Source organism: Mus caroli, unplaced genomic scaffold (assembly GCF_978045245.1).
Source record: "Mus caroli unplaced genomic scaffold, Mus_caroli_1 scaffold_2, whole genome shotgun sequence".
Classification (NCBI taxonomy): Eukaryota; Metazoa; Chordata; class Mammalia; order Rodentia; family Muridae; genus Mus; species Mus caroli.
In genome coordinates this window covers 109,821,802-109,839,054 of record NW_028227257.1, presented here as the reverse complement: position 1 = coordinate 109,839,054, position 17,253 = coordinate 109,821,802, and the positions used below count along the sequence as shown (strand labels likewise).

Genomic DNA, 17,253 nt, shown 5'->3' with positions numbered 1-17,253 from the left:
TCATGAAAGCTGAAAGCCTGGAGTTTCAGCTCAGCTCAACCTCCAGGCACTAAGAACCCAGGCTGGTCTGCCTGGTTGTCGGAACCAGGCACCCAGGAGACGCCATCCTACCTCAGAAACCACTCCACAGAAATGTGTGTGAACTGAGAGGATAGAGAGCTAGGCGCAGGGAGGAAAGGCCCACCACTTTGAGGGAACAGACTCTGGTCACTGAAGAGATCTTAGCTGTGCCTGTGTATCCTCACAGGGGAGCTGCCCAGAATCCAGAAAGCCCCACTGCACTGCAGCCAAACACCACATACACATGTGTCAACCATCAGGCATTTTCTCCCAGAGTATGGCCCTCCTACTCTTTTATGTTACCTTTTAAGAAAGGGAGCGTCTCCCTCCTCCCTGAAACAAGTTGTTCTATCTCTGGAGTGATAGGCCAGAGAAAAGGCAAAGAGGAAGTTCTCCCAGGTGCTGGGGGAAGCAGCTGGTGAGAAAACCTCTCTCTCTCTCTCTCTCTCTCTCTCTCTCTCTCTCTCTCTCTCTCTCTCTCTCGGGCTGATGGTTTGGTCAGCACAGTGCCTGCCTTGCAGGGATGATGAACTAAGTTTGATACCCCCGGGACCTGTGTACAAAAAAGCAAAGCATAGCTTTATGTGCATGGTAGTGCACACTTTCAATCCCAGAATTCTGGAGGCACATGAAGGTGGATCTCTGTGAGTATGAGGCCAGTTTGGTTTACATAGCAAATTCCAGGACAGCTAAGGCTGGGTAGTCAAGACCCTGTCTCAAACCATACCCAATCCCCCAAAAGGCACAGTAGCAGGCGCTTGTAATCTCAGCACCAGAAAGGCAAAGGACAGGTGACAGGTGGGTCCTTGGTTGTCACTAGAGCAAGGAGAGGAGCCAAGGCTGTCCCGTGGGCTCCATGCACATGCTTACATGAGAACACATGCACACAATAAATACAAAGACATCTGCCTGGGGCTCAGGGGAAGCATCTTTAAAAAGCCCTTGACTTAGGATAAGTGGGGGGAACTTATGGGAACATTTCATTTCTACATCCTGTGTAATCATAATAATTGTTATTGTTGAGACAAAGTCTCAGGAAGCCAGCTGCCCTTGAATTCGAGGTGCAGCCAAGGGTGATGGTGAATTCTTGATCCTCCTGCCTCCAGATGTGTGGTGTTGACATTGTGGAGGTGCAGCAGTAGTGTGACTGTGTGTGTGTTTTTGTTTGGAGGGCAGATCTTGCACATATTTGACAAGTGACCTATCTACTACTGAGTTATACCCTATCCTGCCAGAGTTTTTCAGCACATACTTGGATTGTTTTCTAGGGTACACAAACAAGATGGTTCTAAGCAGGAGAAATGGGTTCCTTGAAGTCTGGGAGAGCTGTTCCATCTTGGCTTCCTGAAGCTTGGATTCTCTGGAAAGACTGGGTGATCATTCGTTCTCTGCCATCTCAAGTCTTACTCTGAGGCTGGCCAGTCATGGAGGCAGCGGCCTCTGGAACAGGGGCACCCTGCTGGGATCTGCATCACTGTAAGGTTTGGGAATCAGTTTAAGTAGGAATGGCCCTGCCTGGTGCCAACAGATGTGATAGAGAAAGGCCCAGAGAGGAGTACCCATGGTGCATGGTCCTGTTTGAGGCCTTGTTCTCAGAAGAATTACGACTATCTGTCAGGTACAGGAAGCACACACATGTAACATGGCTTAAATTTGATAGCCAGTTCCATGTACTTCTGTGGCAGGAGGGAGTGAATAGGTTACAGTGACACCGTCTGCTTGGTTAGAGGGCTAAAATAAAGCAAGAGTCCAGCTCCTCTGACCCAAGCTTGGCGCTTAAAACATGAGCTAAGAAGGTTCACGTTTTCAAATGCATGTCTTTACTAGTTAAGAAAAGTGGAAGGGAGGTCAGGAAAGGTGAGGTGAGGTGGGGGGAAGGGAAAGAAGAAAGAAGAGAGGGAGGGAGAGACAGAGACATACACGGAGACAGAGCCATGCAGAGACTGGCAGACACTGGGGGGGGGGGGGGAGAGAGATTGCACTGACCAGGTTTAGGTTTTGAACAGCCTTATGGATGCATTACCAATTGTGGTGCATGGAAGAAAACTATTTTTCTAATTTAATATATAATTATTTTGACTATTTAGAGAGATGTGATGGTCTGAGGGCAGGCCACCAAATGCTTTCCTAGGAAATAACAAGCCTTCCTTCTCAGGTTGCTCAAGCCGAGACTAGGAAGGCTCTAGTTCACACAGTAGGAAAGCTTTGGGTGGGAAGTTTGAATCCAGATAGATCTGTCTTGCCTCAAGCCTCTGCTCTCCCTTACAAAGCGGCCCAGAAAGTCTCCACGGCGCCCCGCAGTGAACCGCCACCAGGTGGCGCTGCGAACTTGGAAAAGCCGCGACCCATCCGAGGCCGCGGGGTCTACGGGCTGACCCTGCAGGGCCCGGGGCGTGGCCAGCAGAGATGGAAAGCGTGCTCTGGCTCCTGGGGTCTTTCCAGCACTGTGACTTGGCTGGCTGGATGACGCCCTGGAGCTCCGGGATATCAGCCCAAAAGGGTCCAGGCTTTGAAGATCGTGACTGGGACGCGGTCTGGTATAGCATCCCGCCTCACTGCCAGCGCCTGCCTCAGGTGTCCTACCTGGTTGCTACCTGGGATGCTAGGGTATGGCAGGCATCCCACGCCCAGCCAGTTAGAAGTTTGTGCTCAGGTAAGGGACAGATGGTGCAAGCAGTCACTCCATCTGAGGCATTCTCTAAGGTGACGAAAGAGGGAAGATCATCCTAGACCGGCAGGGAAGAGGCACATGCGGTTTGGGTGACATATGCAGTTTGGGGTGACACACCCTTCGCAGACTGAAGAAGGAGCACGGCTGGGTAAGCACTGGGGGTGGAAAGGGACGGAGTACCCCGTCCTGCTTAGATCATCCCAGTCCTGAGCTCCTTGCCTTCTGCAGAGATCAAGCAAGGTTTGAAAACCCTCATTGGCAAATAGAAGTCTTTCCTTCCATGGGCAATGGAATCTGTGGGAATCCAGATGAGCCAGGTGGATGGTGCTCTTTTGCCAGAGGCTTCCCATCTCTAGCCAGGCCGGTGACAATGAGGCCCCTCCTGCAGGTGTCCTTCAGTTCTCTACACAGCAGCAGTGGACACTGAGTGGCTGCTGTGTGACCTCTGGCAGGGGTCACATCTGGCTTTGTTGCTATCTGTTAGTTAACTGTGGCGAGTGCAGAGAGGGCCGGGACTACTCAGGTGTCCTGTGGCACCTTGGCAAATTCAGGTGGATCCGCTCTAGACCAAGCAGGGGCATAAAAGGGCAAGGATGAGAAGACGCTTCAGCCAGGCTGTCCTCCCCGCGGGAGTGGCGTCCAGGTAACTGAGAGGATGATAGACCATGGGTTTTCTCTGCCTCCGCCATGGCATCTAAGCTTGAGTTCTTTCATTCTTTTCCCAGTGGGGGGTAAGGGGAGTGACAACCCAAACATGGTTAAGACGGAAATGGATCCTTTAAAATTTCCAATAGAATCGCTTTTCAGATGTGATTTTTCTCTCCATGTTGAATCGTGAATGAAGTCTTGGCCAGAAGTACTTGCATCACTTCAAAGGTTTCTAAACAGTATGGCGGCCATCTTAAGGTTGCTGGAACACAAGTCAAAGAAGTTAAAGCTCACATCTGACAAATTCTGAGAACGTAGTTTCTTTTACACACACACATACACACACATATATACACACACACACATATTCACACACATACGTATATATATATATGTATATATATATATACATATACACACACATATTCACACACACACACACTCATATATATATATATATATATATATATATATATATATATATATGTGATGCCCACAATGACTGGAGCTGGTTATCATTTAATCCAATTAAGCCTTGGGGTCCCCAGGCCCAGCTCAGCCCAACTTCTGCTACCACACTATGAGCAGACTAGACCTACATCCCTCCCCACCTAAACCTACAAGATGGGTAGAACTCTAGTTACTGTGGGTCAATCCAGAGCCACAGATACAGTTAAGAGTTCAGCATTTTTTCCCCCAGGGATCCTTTTCTTAAGGACATAGCATGGACCTGAGGGGCAGTTTCAGCTTGTTCCCCTACTCTTAGGCTTGGGTCTCCAGGAGTTTCCATCTGGAATGGGGGGGATCTGTTGGGACCTTGATAGGCAGAACATTATGAAAACATGCCAGACACAATCATGTTCTTTTGTGTAGAAGCTAAAAGAAAAAGTTCACCTGAATTTGCAATCACTAAAGGCTAAATGGTGTGTTAGCTTGGAGATGATAGACAGTAGCTGGACATCAGAACACAGAAGAGCAGTTTCATGTTCACAGCTGGGAGGGGTCCAAGCTCCTAACAGCCACCCCCCCCCATGCCCTCCTAGAATGTACAATTACTATTAATGATACCAGGGTCCTCAAGTCAGATGTTTATAGCTGAGCTCTTAGGCTCCTGCCGTGATTCTATGTGCATGAGAACATGCGTGCACGTAAGGCCGCCTTTTCACAAAGTACAGATTACACACAGGAACAGGCCATTTGTCAAGTTACTGATGTGTCTTGAAGCTGTCTGAGGCCTCGTGACTCAACTGAAGTCAAGAAGGATTGATACTCTGGGTCTGAGGCATGAGAATCCAGGCGCTCTCCCTTGCTTCTCCTGTGCAGTGGCTGTAAGTGCACGAACAGAACCACCAAATGACCAAATGTGCTCAAGTGTGAAAAACACAAGTACCCTTCCATCAGTCAAGACCCCCAGGACAGACAGCTGGCTTGGAGAGATGCCAAGGAGACTTACCAAGCTTGAGTAGACTTTTGCATGGGATGAGAACCAAGCTTTTCTTTCTGGCATGGTGGGGGACCTGTAACTCTAGCTTGCCCTATCCAATTACGCCATGTTGAGTCAATGGAAAGAACAACCACATCATCAAAACTTAAAACTTGGCGGGGGCGGGGAGGGGGACCCCAACACTTGGTGCTACAGGAGAAGGTGACAGGCTGATGGCCTCAGTTGTTACTGTTGTTATTGATGTGTACCCTGTGCGTTACCAGGAAGGGGTAAATGCGCACAAAGAACAGTGTTTCTTATTGAGACCAAACCCTGCTTGGCTTTAACTCTTAGTCCTGTGGTAACAGCAAACCAGCGCAACAGTGGTTCCATCAGTTCCACCCAAACTCCATACCAGAAGGAAAAATTGTAGCGCCAACGTGGCTGGCCTGAGAAACAGGCAAGAAAGCCCTTCGAGGTTTCATATTACTTGTTCAAAACAAGACGCCCCATTGCCACTTACAGCTTCTGGGCCAGGCCACTAACCAGATGCAGGCACGCTCTAACCAATGCAGGACCAAGAACTTCATATTTTCCAGATTCCATCTCAAAGTATGGCTTCTAGAAATGTGGGCGTTAAATGTAGACACTGAGCTCCATGAGACAAGAAAGCCATTTTGTGGTCGTTTAACATTAGCGCCACTAGAAAGTCAATTATCGTCTCTGAACCATCCTTACAAATCAGCCCATTTAATACCAAAGGCCAAGACCTTCTTTCAGAATTAAAAAGGAAAGAAAGCCAACAAAATAAAAATTACACTCTGAAGACAAAACCCCACCAAAAACCAAAACGCATGTGCATTGCTGGCGGGAAGCAAAGATAAGTATATTTGAAGGTAAACACGCTATTGATGTAATGCACACCCAAGACAATCCTGCCCATGCTATTTAGACTCCTTAACTAATATGGCCACTCCTGGGGAGCTCCGAATCTTGATGAGCTGTTCTGATAATGCTGAGGGGGCGGGGTCTCTCCAAAGAGGGTTCTTTTAGACTTGAAACTATGTTTCAGAGCTGAAACTATGTGTCGGCTAGATAACCTATTCTTCTGAAAAAGCTTTACTAACTGAAGGAAAACCCATTCCTACTGGAGAGTTAAAATTGTCACCGGGGAAAAAAAAATGTTAACAAGACAGTCACCGGTGTTAGTGTCCACAGTGGCTGCAGATCCACAGAGCACAAAGTGGGGGGCAGCATTTACCTGGGAGACAGAATCCAACCTACCCAGCTGTGTCCCCCACCCCCGTGTGCTAAGGCAGGTGAGGGACTCTTGAGAGCCACAGGCAGGCCTCATACTGACTGTCATGCCCAGCTATGGGTTCAGAAACACATCAAAACCAGGGGCTGGCTGCTGCCCAGTCGTCCATCTCTTCCTAGGGCCTGCCAATGGCTGGCTGGGGGAGTGTGTGGGGGTCTCTGACCTCACTTCTGCACTCAGGTGTGGGTTCCTGCTAGGCAGGGCAGTTAGTAAGCAGTTTACAGACGTGGAAGCCTCCCGTAGAAGTTAGTGACTATGTTCACACTAATAAACTAATATGGAAGACAAAGCCGGAGCTCACTTCCAAACCAGAGACGCCAGCCTCCTCCACCCCATCCCCACATTATCCTTTTCCTGAATCTTTAAAAAGAACGTATGAATTTGGTCATTAGTAGACAAGATAATTAAAAAATGGAAATACCTAAAACCACAGCCAAACACCACATTCATTTTTCAGCAACTTTAGTGTCTGTTTGATGACTGACTACCCTGTCTTACAGAAGGAAGGCCTTGGTATCGCCTGCTAAGTGGATGAATTAACACATATACAGCAGGCAATTAACTCAGGTGAGATGGTGGGGTCATGGTTTGGCCTAAGGCTTTCCCAACAGCCAAGGAGCCTTGAAGCTTACATGAAAATCTGAAATGGATTCTGTGTGGAAGGGAGGCTGTGCTGAGTGCCCCACGGTGGCCTGCGTGAGGGGGCAGGAAGTGCACATGCTTTCCAGTCCTTCAAGAACAGTTTTTGAGTGAGTTACTGAGTCAGTTCCAAGGCTCTCATTAGGAAGAGAACAGTGGGCAGAGAGAAGCCCAGAGCTACTTTCTGGCTCCTCCATGGGGAGGCATCAACACCCTGGAAGCCTCTCTGGGGAGGGCGCACAGGTCCTACTGGTGGGTGGCCTGCCTGCAGAAGGCATGGGAACACAGCAAGGACAGCACTGGTTTGCACTCACTTTCATCTTACCTGTAATGAGCTTAGTCACAAGGGTGTGCTCCAGTGACTCAGCACCACCAACAGTACATGTTGACAGCGTTCCAACACTTTTCTTTAGGTTTGCTCTTTTATGATGATATAAAAAGTCACACTTGCTCTTTGATTTTTGTCACCACTGAAAAGTGACATTTCAGGCTTCCAAAGATAGATAGATTGGTCTGTCTGTCTGTCTACCTTTTTATAGGCCCAGCCAGGCTATAATGCTCCCTCCTCCACACATCCCTGATTCGAGGTTGTAGGTATGTGTTATGATGCCCGGCTCCTTCTCTCCTCTTTTTTTTTTTTTTTTTTTTGGGTTTTCAAGACAGGGTTTCTCTGTGTAGCCCTGGCTGTCCTGGAACTCACTTTGTAGACCAGGCTGGCCTTGAACTCAGAAATCCGCCTGCCTCTGCCTCCCAAGTGCTGGGATTAAAGGTGTGCGCCACCACTGCCTGGCCCTTCTCTCCTCTTCTGATGCATCACTGAACATGTGGCTCTGTTCCATCAGCTTCCTCTATTGAAGAGCAGACCGTCCATCCACCCATCTTACTTCAAATGACTGAGACACAGAAAGATGACGGAAAAGCACAGCAGAGCTCTGAGCACAGCCATCACTGGCCAAAGCAGGGTCCTTCTAGCCCAGCTCTGGGTAACCCTTCCAGAATCCTTTCCTAGTCACTCCACCTGCTCACCTCCCCTTTTCTGAGACTCCAGTCATTTCTTCCTTGAAACTTGATTCAAAAATTGAGAAACTACTTTTCCCTTGAAGGAATTTAAATTATCACAAGAACCAAAGGGGACTGGTTTTGGTGCCTAAGGCAAAACTGATGATCTTGGAGTTTTAAAAAGCAGCCGATGCTGGTACTTCCTAAGTGCTGGGCATAGTTCAGAACGCAGTGACATTAGAAACGTGGATCCCTCATTTTCAGACAGAGAACCTAGACAACAGCTGTTACCATCCTGCTTCCAAAACTGTGATGATGTTTCTGTGCCTTGAGGCGTGGGCCTGCGCAGGTGATTCACATCCAAGCTGAAGGCCCAAGAGGACTCAGGCCAGGGCCACACACCCTGCTAGTCACTGGAAACTTTCTACCATTTTGGTTTGGTTTTATGAAAATCAATCTTGAATTCGGTTTATACACTCAAATCTTACTTATTGAAAAAATTTTACAGGGTGTCTTAGTGTGGGAAAGCTCTAAATGAGGCCGAAGTCTTCTGTGACCAGATTGCCTCTGGGCTGGGCACAAATGTGAGACTCTGCTCCTAGGCAGAGGTTTTCTCTCTCTGGCCTTGTCTGGGGTATTCTAAGCCCCACACTTGCCTCTACCCAGGAATGTCATTTAGCCTTAGTCTGCAGGGTCAATTTCCTTTCTCCTGACAAACCTAGTCATTCAACCTGCATCCAAGACTGCCAAGAGGATTCCCCATGCTAATGAGGCATTCTAGGTCCCTTAAAGTCCTCAGCCAATAATGCCCTTTGCTCATCTTGGATGTCCCTACCCTCAGTCCCCCAAACTTTATAAGCCTTCAGTCACCCTGAGTAAAGTTGGTCTGCCTACTGACAAGCAGTCCCTGTGGGCATGCACTGTACACTCGGGGGCTTCCGAACCCCAACCCCCTTGACGGCTCTGCTATCTTTGCTCTTGTGTTCTTAGGGTTGTACTGCTGTGAGGAGAACCATGACCAAGGTGACTCTTATAAAGAAAAACATTTAGCTGAGGCTGGCTTACAGTTTCGGAAGGTTAGTCCGTTATTACCATGGCAGCACGCAGGTAGACATGGTACTGGAGAAACAGATGAGAGAGCTCCACATCTCGATCCGAAGGCACCCAAATGGAGACCGTTCCACACTGCGAGGAGATCAGGCATATATGTGACCTCTAAGCCCACCTCCAGAGGGACACACTTTCTTCAACAAGGCCACATCTACTCTAACAAGGTCATACCTCTTAATAGTGCCATTTCCTATGGGCCAACCATTAAACACACTGATCTATGGGGACCAAACCTATTCAAACCACTACACTGAGTGAAGAAGCCCACACGTAATTCCAGCATTCTGGAGGCTGAGGCAGGAGGATTGCTATCAACTTTGAGGCCAGCTTGGACTACATAACCAGACTCTAGATAAAATAATTAATGGGGGTGGGGAGAGGAGGTAAGATAAATGGAGATGCATTTTGGGTGGGAAAGCCAATTCAGATACAAATGGACAAGCTACACACTCAAAAACCACTACAGAAGGAGCCAAAATCCAAAAATTCAATTTAGAAACTAGCTGTCAAAGCAGTTTGGGAATTAGGCTAAATATTTTAAAACACTGAAATTTAGTATATTCAGAAGAAAAATTATTTAAAAAACATGGAAATTTACAGTGATACTAGAAAAGGACCTGATGTGTTTGTTCACATTTAAACTCAAGTTCTTTTGTAGGAAAAGATGGTGGCCATCTGGAAAACCAACCACATCTCCCACCCTCAATGTGATGTCGTCATGGCAGGCTCTGTGCTCCTTTCAACATCCATGTGTTTATTAAAGTGCACGCACTCACTGTTTTTTTGGTGGGCAGTATGCGGAGGACTGAACGTGCATGAGCTAAGTACAACACTCTCCCAGTAAACTAGACCCAATAAACTCCAACCCCGGGATGAGACCTGTGCACTTTATCTGCAGTGGTGACTCCAGAAGACAAGAAGACAGCAATGGGTAGAAACTGCCAGAGTAACATGGAAATTACTTAGCAGCAAGCACCAGTTCCTCACAAAGGCGATACTGGTTCACTGAGCCCAAGTACTAGCAGGCTATTTAAATCTACATTTGGAAAAACTTTAGAAGACATGGACACGTTATCTCCGATACTCTTATTAATATTTTTTCTAAACTTTGTTTTTAACTTTAACAACCTGAAACACTTCCTGCTTGTCCTGAGTATGCATAAGGAATTTACCTGCCTTTTAAGTAAAGCAGCTATGTTATTACCCTCAATCTTAAGGGTTCTTTGAGTGTAATTTTCACAGTCTTTACATTTTTACTGTCGTTGTTTATTACTGTTTGGCTACATTCTCTATAATTCCAGCAGCATCTTAAACAGACAGTGTGTCTATGTACAATGAAAACAAACAAACGAAATGGCTTGCAACACCAGGTAAGAGCCACAGTGTAACTGTACATGTTAGGGGCGGCTGGCAGGGATAGCCTGTTGTCTGCACCATGGACAACTTACATGTAAGTCTCGGCATTATGAATGTGACAATAAAGGAAAAAAAAATCCTTTCAAGAATGAAATACAGCATCCCCCAAAAAATATTGGTTTCTACCACACAAGGTAGTTAGCAAATGTTCACATTTTAACAAATCTGTACAAACCACAAGGAACATTCTATGGGGCTATCATCCCACCTTGATGCTAGGAACTTTCTAGAAATGTAGAATAACCACGGGCAATGTATAAATCTAGTTTCTATGTGTTCCACAGCTCCAGAACCTAAAAAACGGATTTGAAGAACTCAATATGCCCAGCATGGATCACTGCACATGCCTTGATTGTTAACGAGTGCCTGCTTTTAATATCTCTCTATGATGTACAGTCAACTTGTGCCTTCAAGGTCATTCAATTTTTTTATAGCAAAAAAGCAATATCATTTAGCAGCAATTAAAGCGCCTTCAAGAAGACTTAAAAAAAATACAATATCCAATTAGAAAAGCCGTATTTTTAAACATTTGTACAAGAATAAGCTGCTGAAACTCAGTAATTGTAATCCGACATCTGTACAGTAGTTTACAATAGAGCCAGAAGGGAATTCATCATTATCCTGCATACAACTGGCCTGCTTTTGGTTACACACTGTCTTCTGTTTTAATGAACCAGGCCTGGAAACAAAAGAAAAACGCCTGTTAATCTAACCCACTGAAAGCCCTGGAAACACTATCATTTAGTAACTTCAACTGATTTGAAATAGGCAGCTCTTTGTGTTAAAGGTGTAAAGTGTCCGGAAACGACAGCTTGCCTTTAACAACCGGTTAAGGGGTCGGGGGTAGGGCGGCGGACCACTGACATGTGATCTCGAGGTACAACTTGGTAAAAGCCAGAATAGGCAAATGACAAAGTCTCCAACTGTCCAAAGACCCTAACTCTCACATTCTGTTATAAACACTGCGGCCGCTGTCACTCAGTTCTTGCTTTGGTTTCTGTAGATCAGCTGCCGAGTGCTGATGCTGTACCAGGCACTGTAGCTCCCGGGTTACAAATGTCTCCTCATTTTTCCATGTGTTCTTAAATAATGAAAAGTACCCTTCAGATTACAACTCTCCAGTAACAATCAAGTATATTTAAGTATTATAAACGTTATTTACAGAGCCCCTTGTTCTACCGTAACATGGTATTCCTGTTTCGTGCTGCTCCGGGGCAGTGAGGAGTGAGTGTGTACTTAGTCACTGTCCATGATCCACTCTCACACAAAGGACTCCTGGGAGAGCTTTAGTTCACAAACACTTCTTAACCATGTCCCATGTAAAAACCCACAAACACTCAAATGCACTCAAATTCAAGTATGCATCTGGAAGCCAATCAAAGAGAAGAGAGCATGCCAATCTTGGAGGAGTCAGTAAGTAATTATGCTTGAAGAAGGAGGTGTGGGAGCTGCTGTCAGCCCAGACATATGTAAGTTTCCTGAAGAATTTGATCTTCTCATGTGTGGCAGAAGGTATGGGTCATTTGCCAGCTGGTGCACATCAAATCGATCTTCTTTTCGGTAAGCCAAACAGCGTCTTATGAAGGCCTGTGAAAGAGAGAGATAGCAACACAATCATCTCCTACCTTCTAAATACCATCAACCCACCAACGCCTACAGAAGCAAGGACAGTTAGAGACCATACACAGATCAACTTTTACAGAAGTTCAAACCTTAACAACTTTTGGGGGTAACAATGACATTTTTCCTCTAATTTCAACCCTCCAGTGGCACCCCCCGGGCACATCATAGCCTCAATCAGTATTGCTTTCCTTGGATGTATTGCTGCAAAGTTTTATTTCTACATACAAAATTCTTTATTTTCAATTTATGTTGACTTCATGTGCATTGGTATTTTGCCTGCAAGTCTGTGTGAGAGTGTCAGTTGTCAGCTGTCATGTGAGTGCTGGGGACTGGACCCAGGCTCTCTGAACAACAGCCAGGGTGCTTAACCACTGAGCCATCTTTCCAGCCCCAACAACATTCTTAAGATAGCTTTTGTTTGTACTTTTTTCTGACTCTAATCACATTTTGTTTTGTCAAACTGTAGGAAGCCATCCTTAGCCTCAATCTCTCCCTCTAGTCAGCGCGACCGTCTTTAATGAAGAGCGCGTTGACACGGAAGTCCCATTAGGGTTTCTGTTTCCTAGAACAACTCTGCATCTCTAGATTTTATTTTTATTTTTGGTTTTCTTTTAAAACCAGTCTACATAGTGAGTTCTAGGCCACCCAGGGCTATATAATAAGATCTTGTTTCAAAAACCAACAAACAACAAAACCCCAAGAACCCCAACCCTAAATCAAATACCATTATGTTAAAGAAATATATAAATACATAATATACATATTGTCAATTTATTGCTAAATTATTATAACCTCCAAGAACTGTGCCTCACACCTAAAATACTAGCCCTTTGGAGCCTGGAGCGGAGGGTTATTGTAAGACAGCCTATATTAAATATTTAAGGCTAGCTTGGACTAGAGTGAGACCTGATCTCAAAAAAACAAAACTGAAGCAGTCACGGTGACACACACCGGCACTCCCAGCACTCGGGAGGTGTTGGTAGTCAGTTTGAAGCCAGTCTGTTCTACACAAAGAAACCCTGCCTTGAAAAAAAACAAAATAAAAGAAACAAAACAAAAAAACAAACTAAAAAACACAATACAAAACCAATCCAATGAAGATTCATGGATAATTTCCAAAAAATGAGTTCACAAAGCCAGCATTAACTCTGAAGGGAGCTCTGATTGCAATCACCTGCTGCTGCTGCTGTTGTTATTGTTATTATTATTATTATTATTATTTGAGACAGAATCTCAATATGTAGGATGGACTGTAACTTGCAATGTAGATCACGCTGGTCTCAAATTCACAGAGATCTATCTGCTGCTGCCTCTTAAAATATTGGGATTAAAGGTCAATTTTTCTGATGGCCTAGGTACTTACATAAGAAAACAGCAATTCTGTGGTTTTGTCTTAGGTATCTGATGTTACTTTCAGTAGGATCCTAACAGGGAATTGCACACGGGAAGGCATGGGCACCAGAAGCACAGCACAGCTAAGGTCAGGAAAGGCTTGCTCTGCGGGGGCTCTAGGTCTCTTTACCAAGAACATTACACATGCAGATTAGAAACAGGTTTCCAGAAAGGACTCTTATGGACTAACCTCTGACCCAGTGCACCCCAGCACAGAGAACAAGGTGTGTTCTCAGCAGGAGACTGCTGTGTTTGGCACAAGACTCTAAGCAAGGTGTTTTTTGTGTGCTGTGGTTGTTTTCTCACTTTACAAAAGTAAGAATAACACACAGTGTATATATAAAAAGCACTATAGAAATGAGAGCTATTATTACACCTTCTCTTCCTTATTTTTTATTTATTTATTTTTTATTCCGAGACAGGGTTTCTCTGTGTAGCCCTGGCTGTCCTGGAACTCACTCTGTAGACCAGGCTGGTCTCGAACTCAGAATCCACCTGCCTCTGCCTCCCAAGTGCTGGGATTAAAGGAATGCGCCACCACTGCCCGGCTTTTTTTTCTTTTTTTAAATTACTGTTAATTTTATCTGTATGAGTGTTTTGCCTGCATGGATGTCAGTGAAATGTGCGTGTCCTCATAGAGACGAGGGTGTCAGATCCCCTGGCAATGGAGTTACAGGATGTGGTAAAGTGTGTGGATGCTGGGAATTGATTCTCTGATAGAGCAGCCAGTGCCCCAACCACTGCACCATCTCTCCAGCCCCCCTTTTTTGACTTAAATATCTCCGCATTACAACAGGAAGACTGAGTAAGATCTAAAAGTAATAAAGGCCCAGATGTTGTGGTTTCTTCCTAATTTTCAAAATCAAGTGGCTGCGAGCAGAGGCTAAGGAAGCACTGAGTGCTTAACTGAGTGCTTAATGATGGAGACCAGCCGAGCAGCCCGCCCCAGAGCACGGCGGAACAGCAGCCCTGCTGGACACACCACAGAACATTAGGAGATGAGTACCTTGGCTTCACTGCTTACAACAGGTTTTACAGGGAACTGGACTTCTGTGGCTTTCAGTATTGTGTTTTCCTGTAGAATGTCTTGTTGAGATTGATTGTGACCAAATGGCTTTTAAAAAAGAATAATAAAATATTAAAATAAAATATTTAAAACAAAGAATCACCACTAAGCCCACCACAAAAATGATTTGTATTTTAACATCCTGTCCTCAGCTACTTGAAAGCTGGATGTGGTCTCATAGAAACAAAGATGATAGTCAAGAGTAGGCTGGAAAACCTATTCAGTCAGTCTTCGGAAGATAAACCTTGTCTGACCGAGCACCATTGAGGCTGTCATTCAAGTTATCAGGAGGAAATGGATCTAGATTTGGAGCCAGGAGACCTGGGTTTAAAATCAGTTTCTCAGAACTCAACACAGGTAGAGGGAACTGAGAACTCGAGCTGAGGCCTGGCCTGTGTGTAGATCTATGGGAGCATTTCTGACTACTGGCATGAGAGGGCTACTCCTGGCTAGGTGGTCGGCTAGGTGGTCCTTGGGCAAACAAAACAGCAAGCTGGGCAGGCTAAACAAATCAGTAAGAAGGTTTCCTCTGTGGTCTCTTGCTTTGGTTCCTGCCTTGGCTTCTTTCGATGGTGGACTGGAAATTCTTCCTTGCCCAAGCTGCCTTTGGTCATGATGTTATTCTCAGCAACTCAGAGCTGTTGCACATCTAGACAGGTTTTTCTACCTCTCTTCTCACAGTGACGGAGATTGAGCAGGAGGCAAACTAGCCATTCATTATCCATGACAACTTGCATTTCTGATTGTAATAGTAACAGGTTTGGGGAGAAGTAAGTTTGATGGTATTCTCTAAGGAGTTTCAGGAGCAAATGGTGCCCAGGCCAGATGTCTGCAGGGGAGAGGAGGAGCTGGGAGAAGTAAGGAGAGACGGACACTGCAAAGTGCTTAACGCCAGAGTTGCCAACAGAAAGTGTTTGGGAAAGAAAGGTTAAGAAGTAGAGAGAACCACATCAACTGTTGAGTAACTGATCCCAGGAAATTACCAAGAAATGTGCCTTTTCTTGGAAGGACCTAAACTGATTCTAAGTTAATGAAAATTGGTACCTTTTTAAAAATAACAATCACCTTAACTTATCTCTACCCAACTGAAGCTGGAATGGAACTTACTTTTCTACCATAGAGGCACTGGAAGAAGATGACCCCAACTGACCACACGTCAACCTTGTTGGAGATCTTCGGTGGCTCTTTTCCAACTACAAAGCACTCAGGAGGTAAATACCTGTAAGTAATGGGAGGGAAAAGACAGGACACAATGCTTAGTTTAAAACCTTCTAAATCATATTTTCTTACACATAGACTGCTTTCATCAATAAAAACCATGAGTCAATGTTTTAATTCATTTGAACCAAAATACAACTTTGTAAGAAAACATATTTATAATAAAGAAAACATGATCTCATTGGAGATCGTGACAGCGTACTCTAAGCTTCTAATAATAGAAGAAGCACTCTCCTACTCACCTCAACCACTGTTTAAATTGTAGGCAGTTCTACTAAACTGCACACCAGATCACAGAGTCTCTCTGTTAAGCCCCGAAAGAAAGCCTTTGTTATTCTACTGAGATAGGACCTCGTATCTCTCACTATAATATAACCTATTCTAATCCACAATATAAATGCCAAAATCTGCAATCACCTTTATCCTCTCTTGCCCCAAACTGGTTAGTCAAGTCACTCACTTACCTCTGGGCATGAGCTTTCTCTGTCGCCTGCCATGCAAAACATGGCTTCCTTCCCCATGTCAGGGAAGGGGATAAAGTGCATCTACAAAAGCACCCAAGCTCCTAGCACCAGACTGTGACGCTTTGGTTTACTGTGCAGTTTCAAGCACTAGGGGTCAGTGTGTGAAATATACCAAGCATTCAAACACTAACTTTTGAAATCTAAAACTGCTATTCATAAATTCATATTTTGATATGTCAAAGGTAAAAATAAGTTTGTTAAGTTGTAAGTAAAAACAATCCATCAGAGATGCAAACATCTCACAACTCAAAATTTTGACAAATTAACCATAGTAATCACAGGTAATGTTATTAACTGTGGGTTCTACACTATCCTGAAAGATGTCTCCTTGTGACTGAAAGGAGCATGGCTCTTGAGCGTCTTTCCACACAAAGGGGTACATAAGCAAGCAAGCAAGTGCAGGGGCAAGTCTATAGGTGACAAATCTGACTGCACTAGACATCAGTAAGAGAGGAAGAAATGAAACTGACTTTTCCTAAATGATATTGAGTCAATTTGAAGTTTCTGTAGATGACAAGTTTATAGATAGGTATTCTGAAAGAATCATCCTAGTCCCCAGACACACAGCTAGTACCTCCTGACACTGTGGAGTGATAAACTGTTAAACTGCACTGAGTTCCTGGCGGCCGCACTCGTTGTTCTGTACCCTGGTAGGCGATAAGTCCCTGCCATGAGAGGGGCATAGGACAGACTACACTGTGAAGGAGCTGGAGGGTGAGACGGCTGGAATATAGGTGCAAAGGGAAAGCAGCCACGGGAGGCTGCCCAAAAGGAAGCAGGGCAGCAAAGATAAAACACAGATTTAGAAAGTGTTAACTCAAGAATACTAGAGGGGAGTGTGTGCTAGCCACAGAGAGGACTGGGAATGCCCAGCCACCAAGCAAGTTAAGGCTTATTAAATATAAAGGTTGCGCGTGTATGGTGTTTTCATTCACAAGTCCAGAGAGCTCTTGGGTGGGTGCAGAACTGCACATGCACCCACGGGTAGCTCAGTGCAGTTTAACAATTTATCGCCAAAACACTGAATGATTTTTTTTTTGGACCAGTTTCTATAGGAAATATATTCTGTTGTTTTTGAGACAGGTTTCACAATGTAGCCTGGGCTGGCCAAGAACTCACTCTGTAGAGCAGGCTGACCATCAACTA

The 17,253-nt window shown here is 45.1% G+C and overlaps 1 protein-coding gene across 2 annotated transcripts in view; it reads right to left on the bottom strand.

Annotated features, from left to right (window-relative positions):
- Nucleotides 1-10,112: 10,112 nt before the first annotated feature.
- The window catches only part of Tlk1 (tousled like kinase 1), a 111,757-nt gene continuing 104,616 nt past the window's right edge, over nucleotides 10,113-17,253 (bottom strand). For both annotated transcript variants that reach the window (XM_021154516.2, XM_029473978.2), the window contains exons 18-20: nucleotides 15,473-15,584; nucleotides 14,306-14,413; nucleotides 10,113-11,871 (exon numbers count right to left, since the gene is read on the bottom strand). In XM_021154516.2, coding sequence (XP_021010175.1) covers nucleotides 11,695-11,871; nucleotides 14,306-14,413; nucleotides 15,473-15,584 — 397 coding nt within the window. In that variant the 3' untranslated portion in view covers nucleotides 10,113-11,694. The remainder of the gene's footprint in view (nucleotides 11,872-14,305; nucleotides 14,414-15,472; nucleotides 15,585-17,253) is intronic.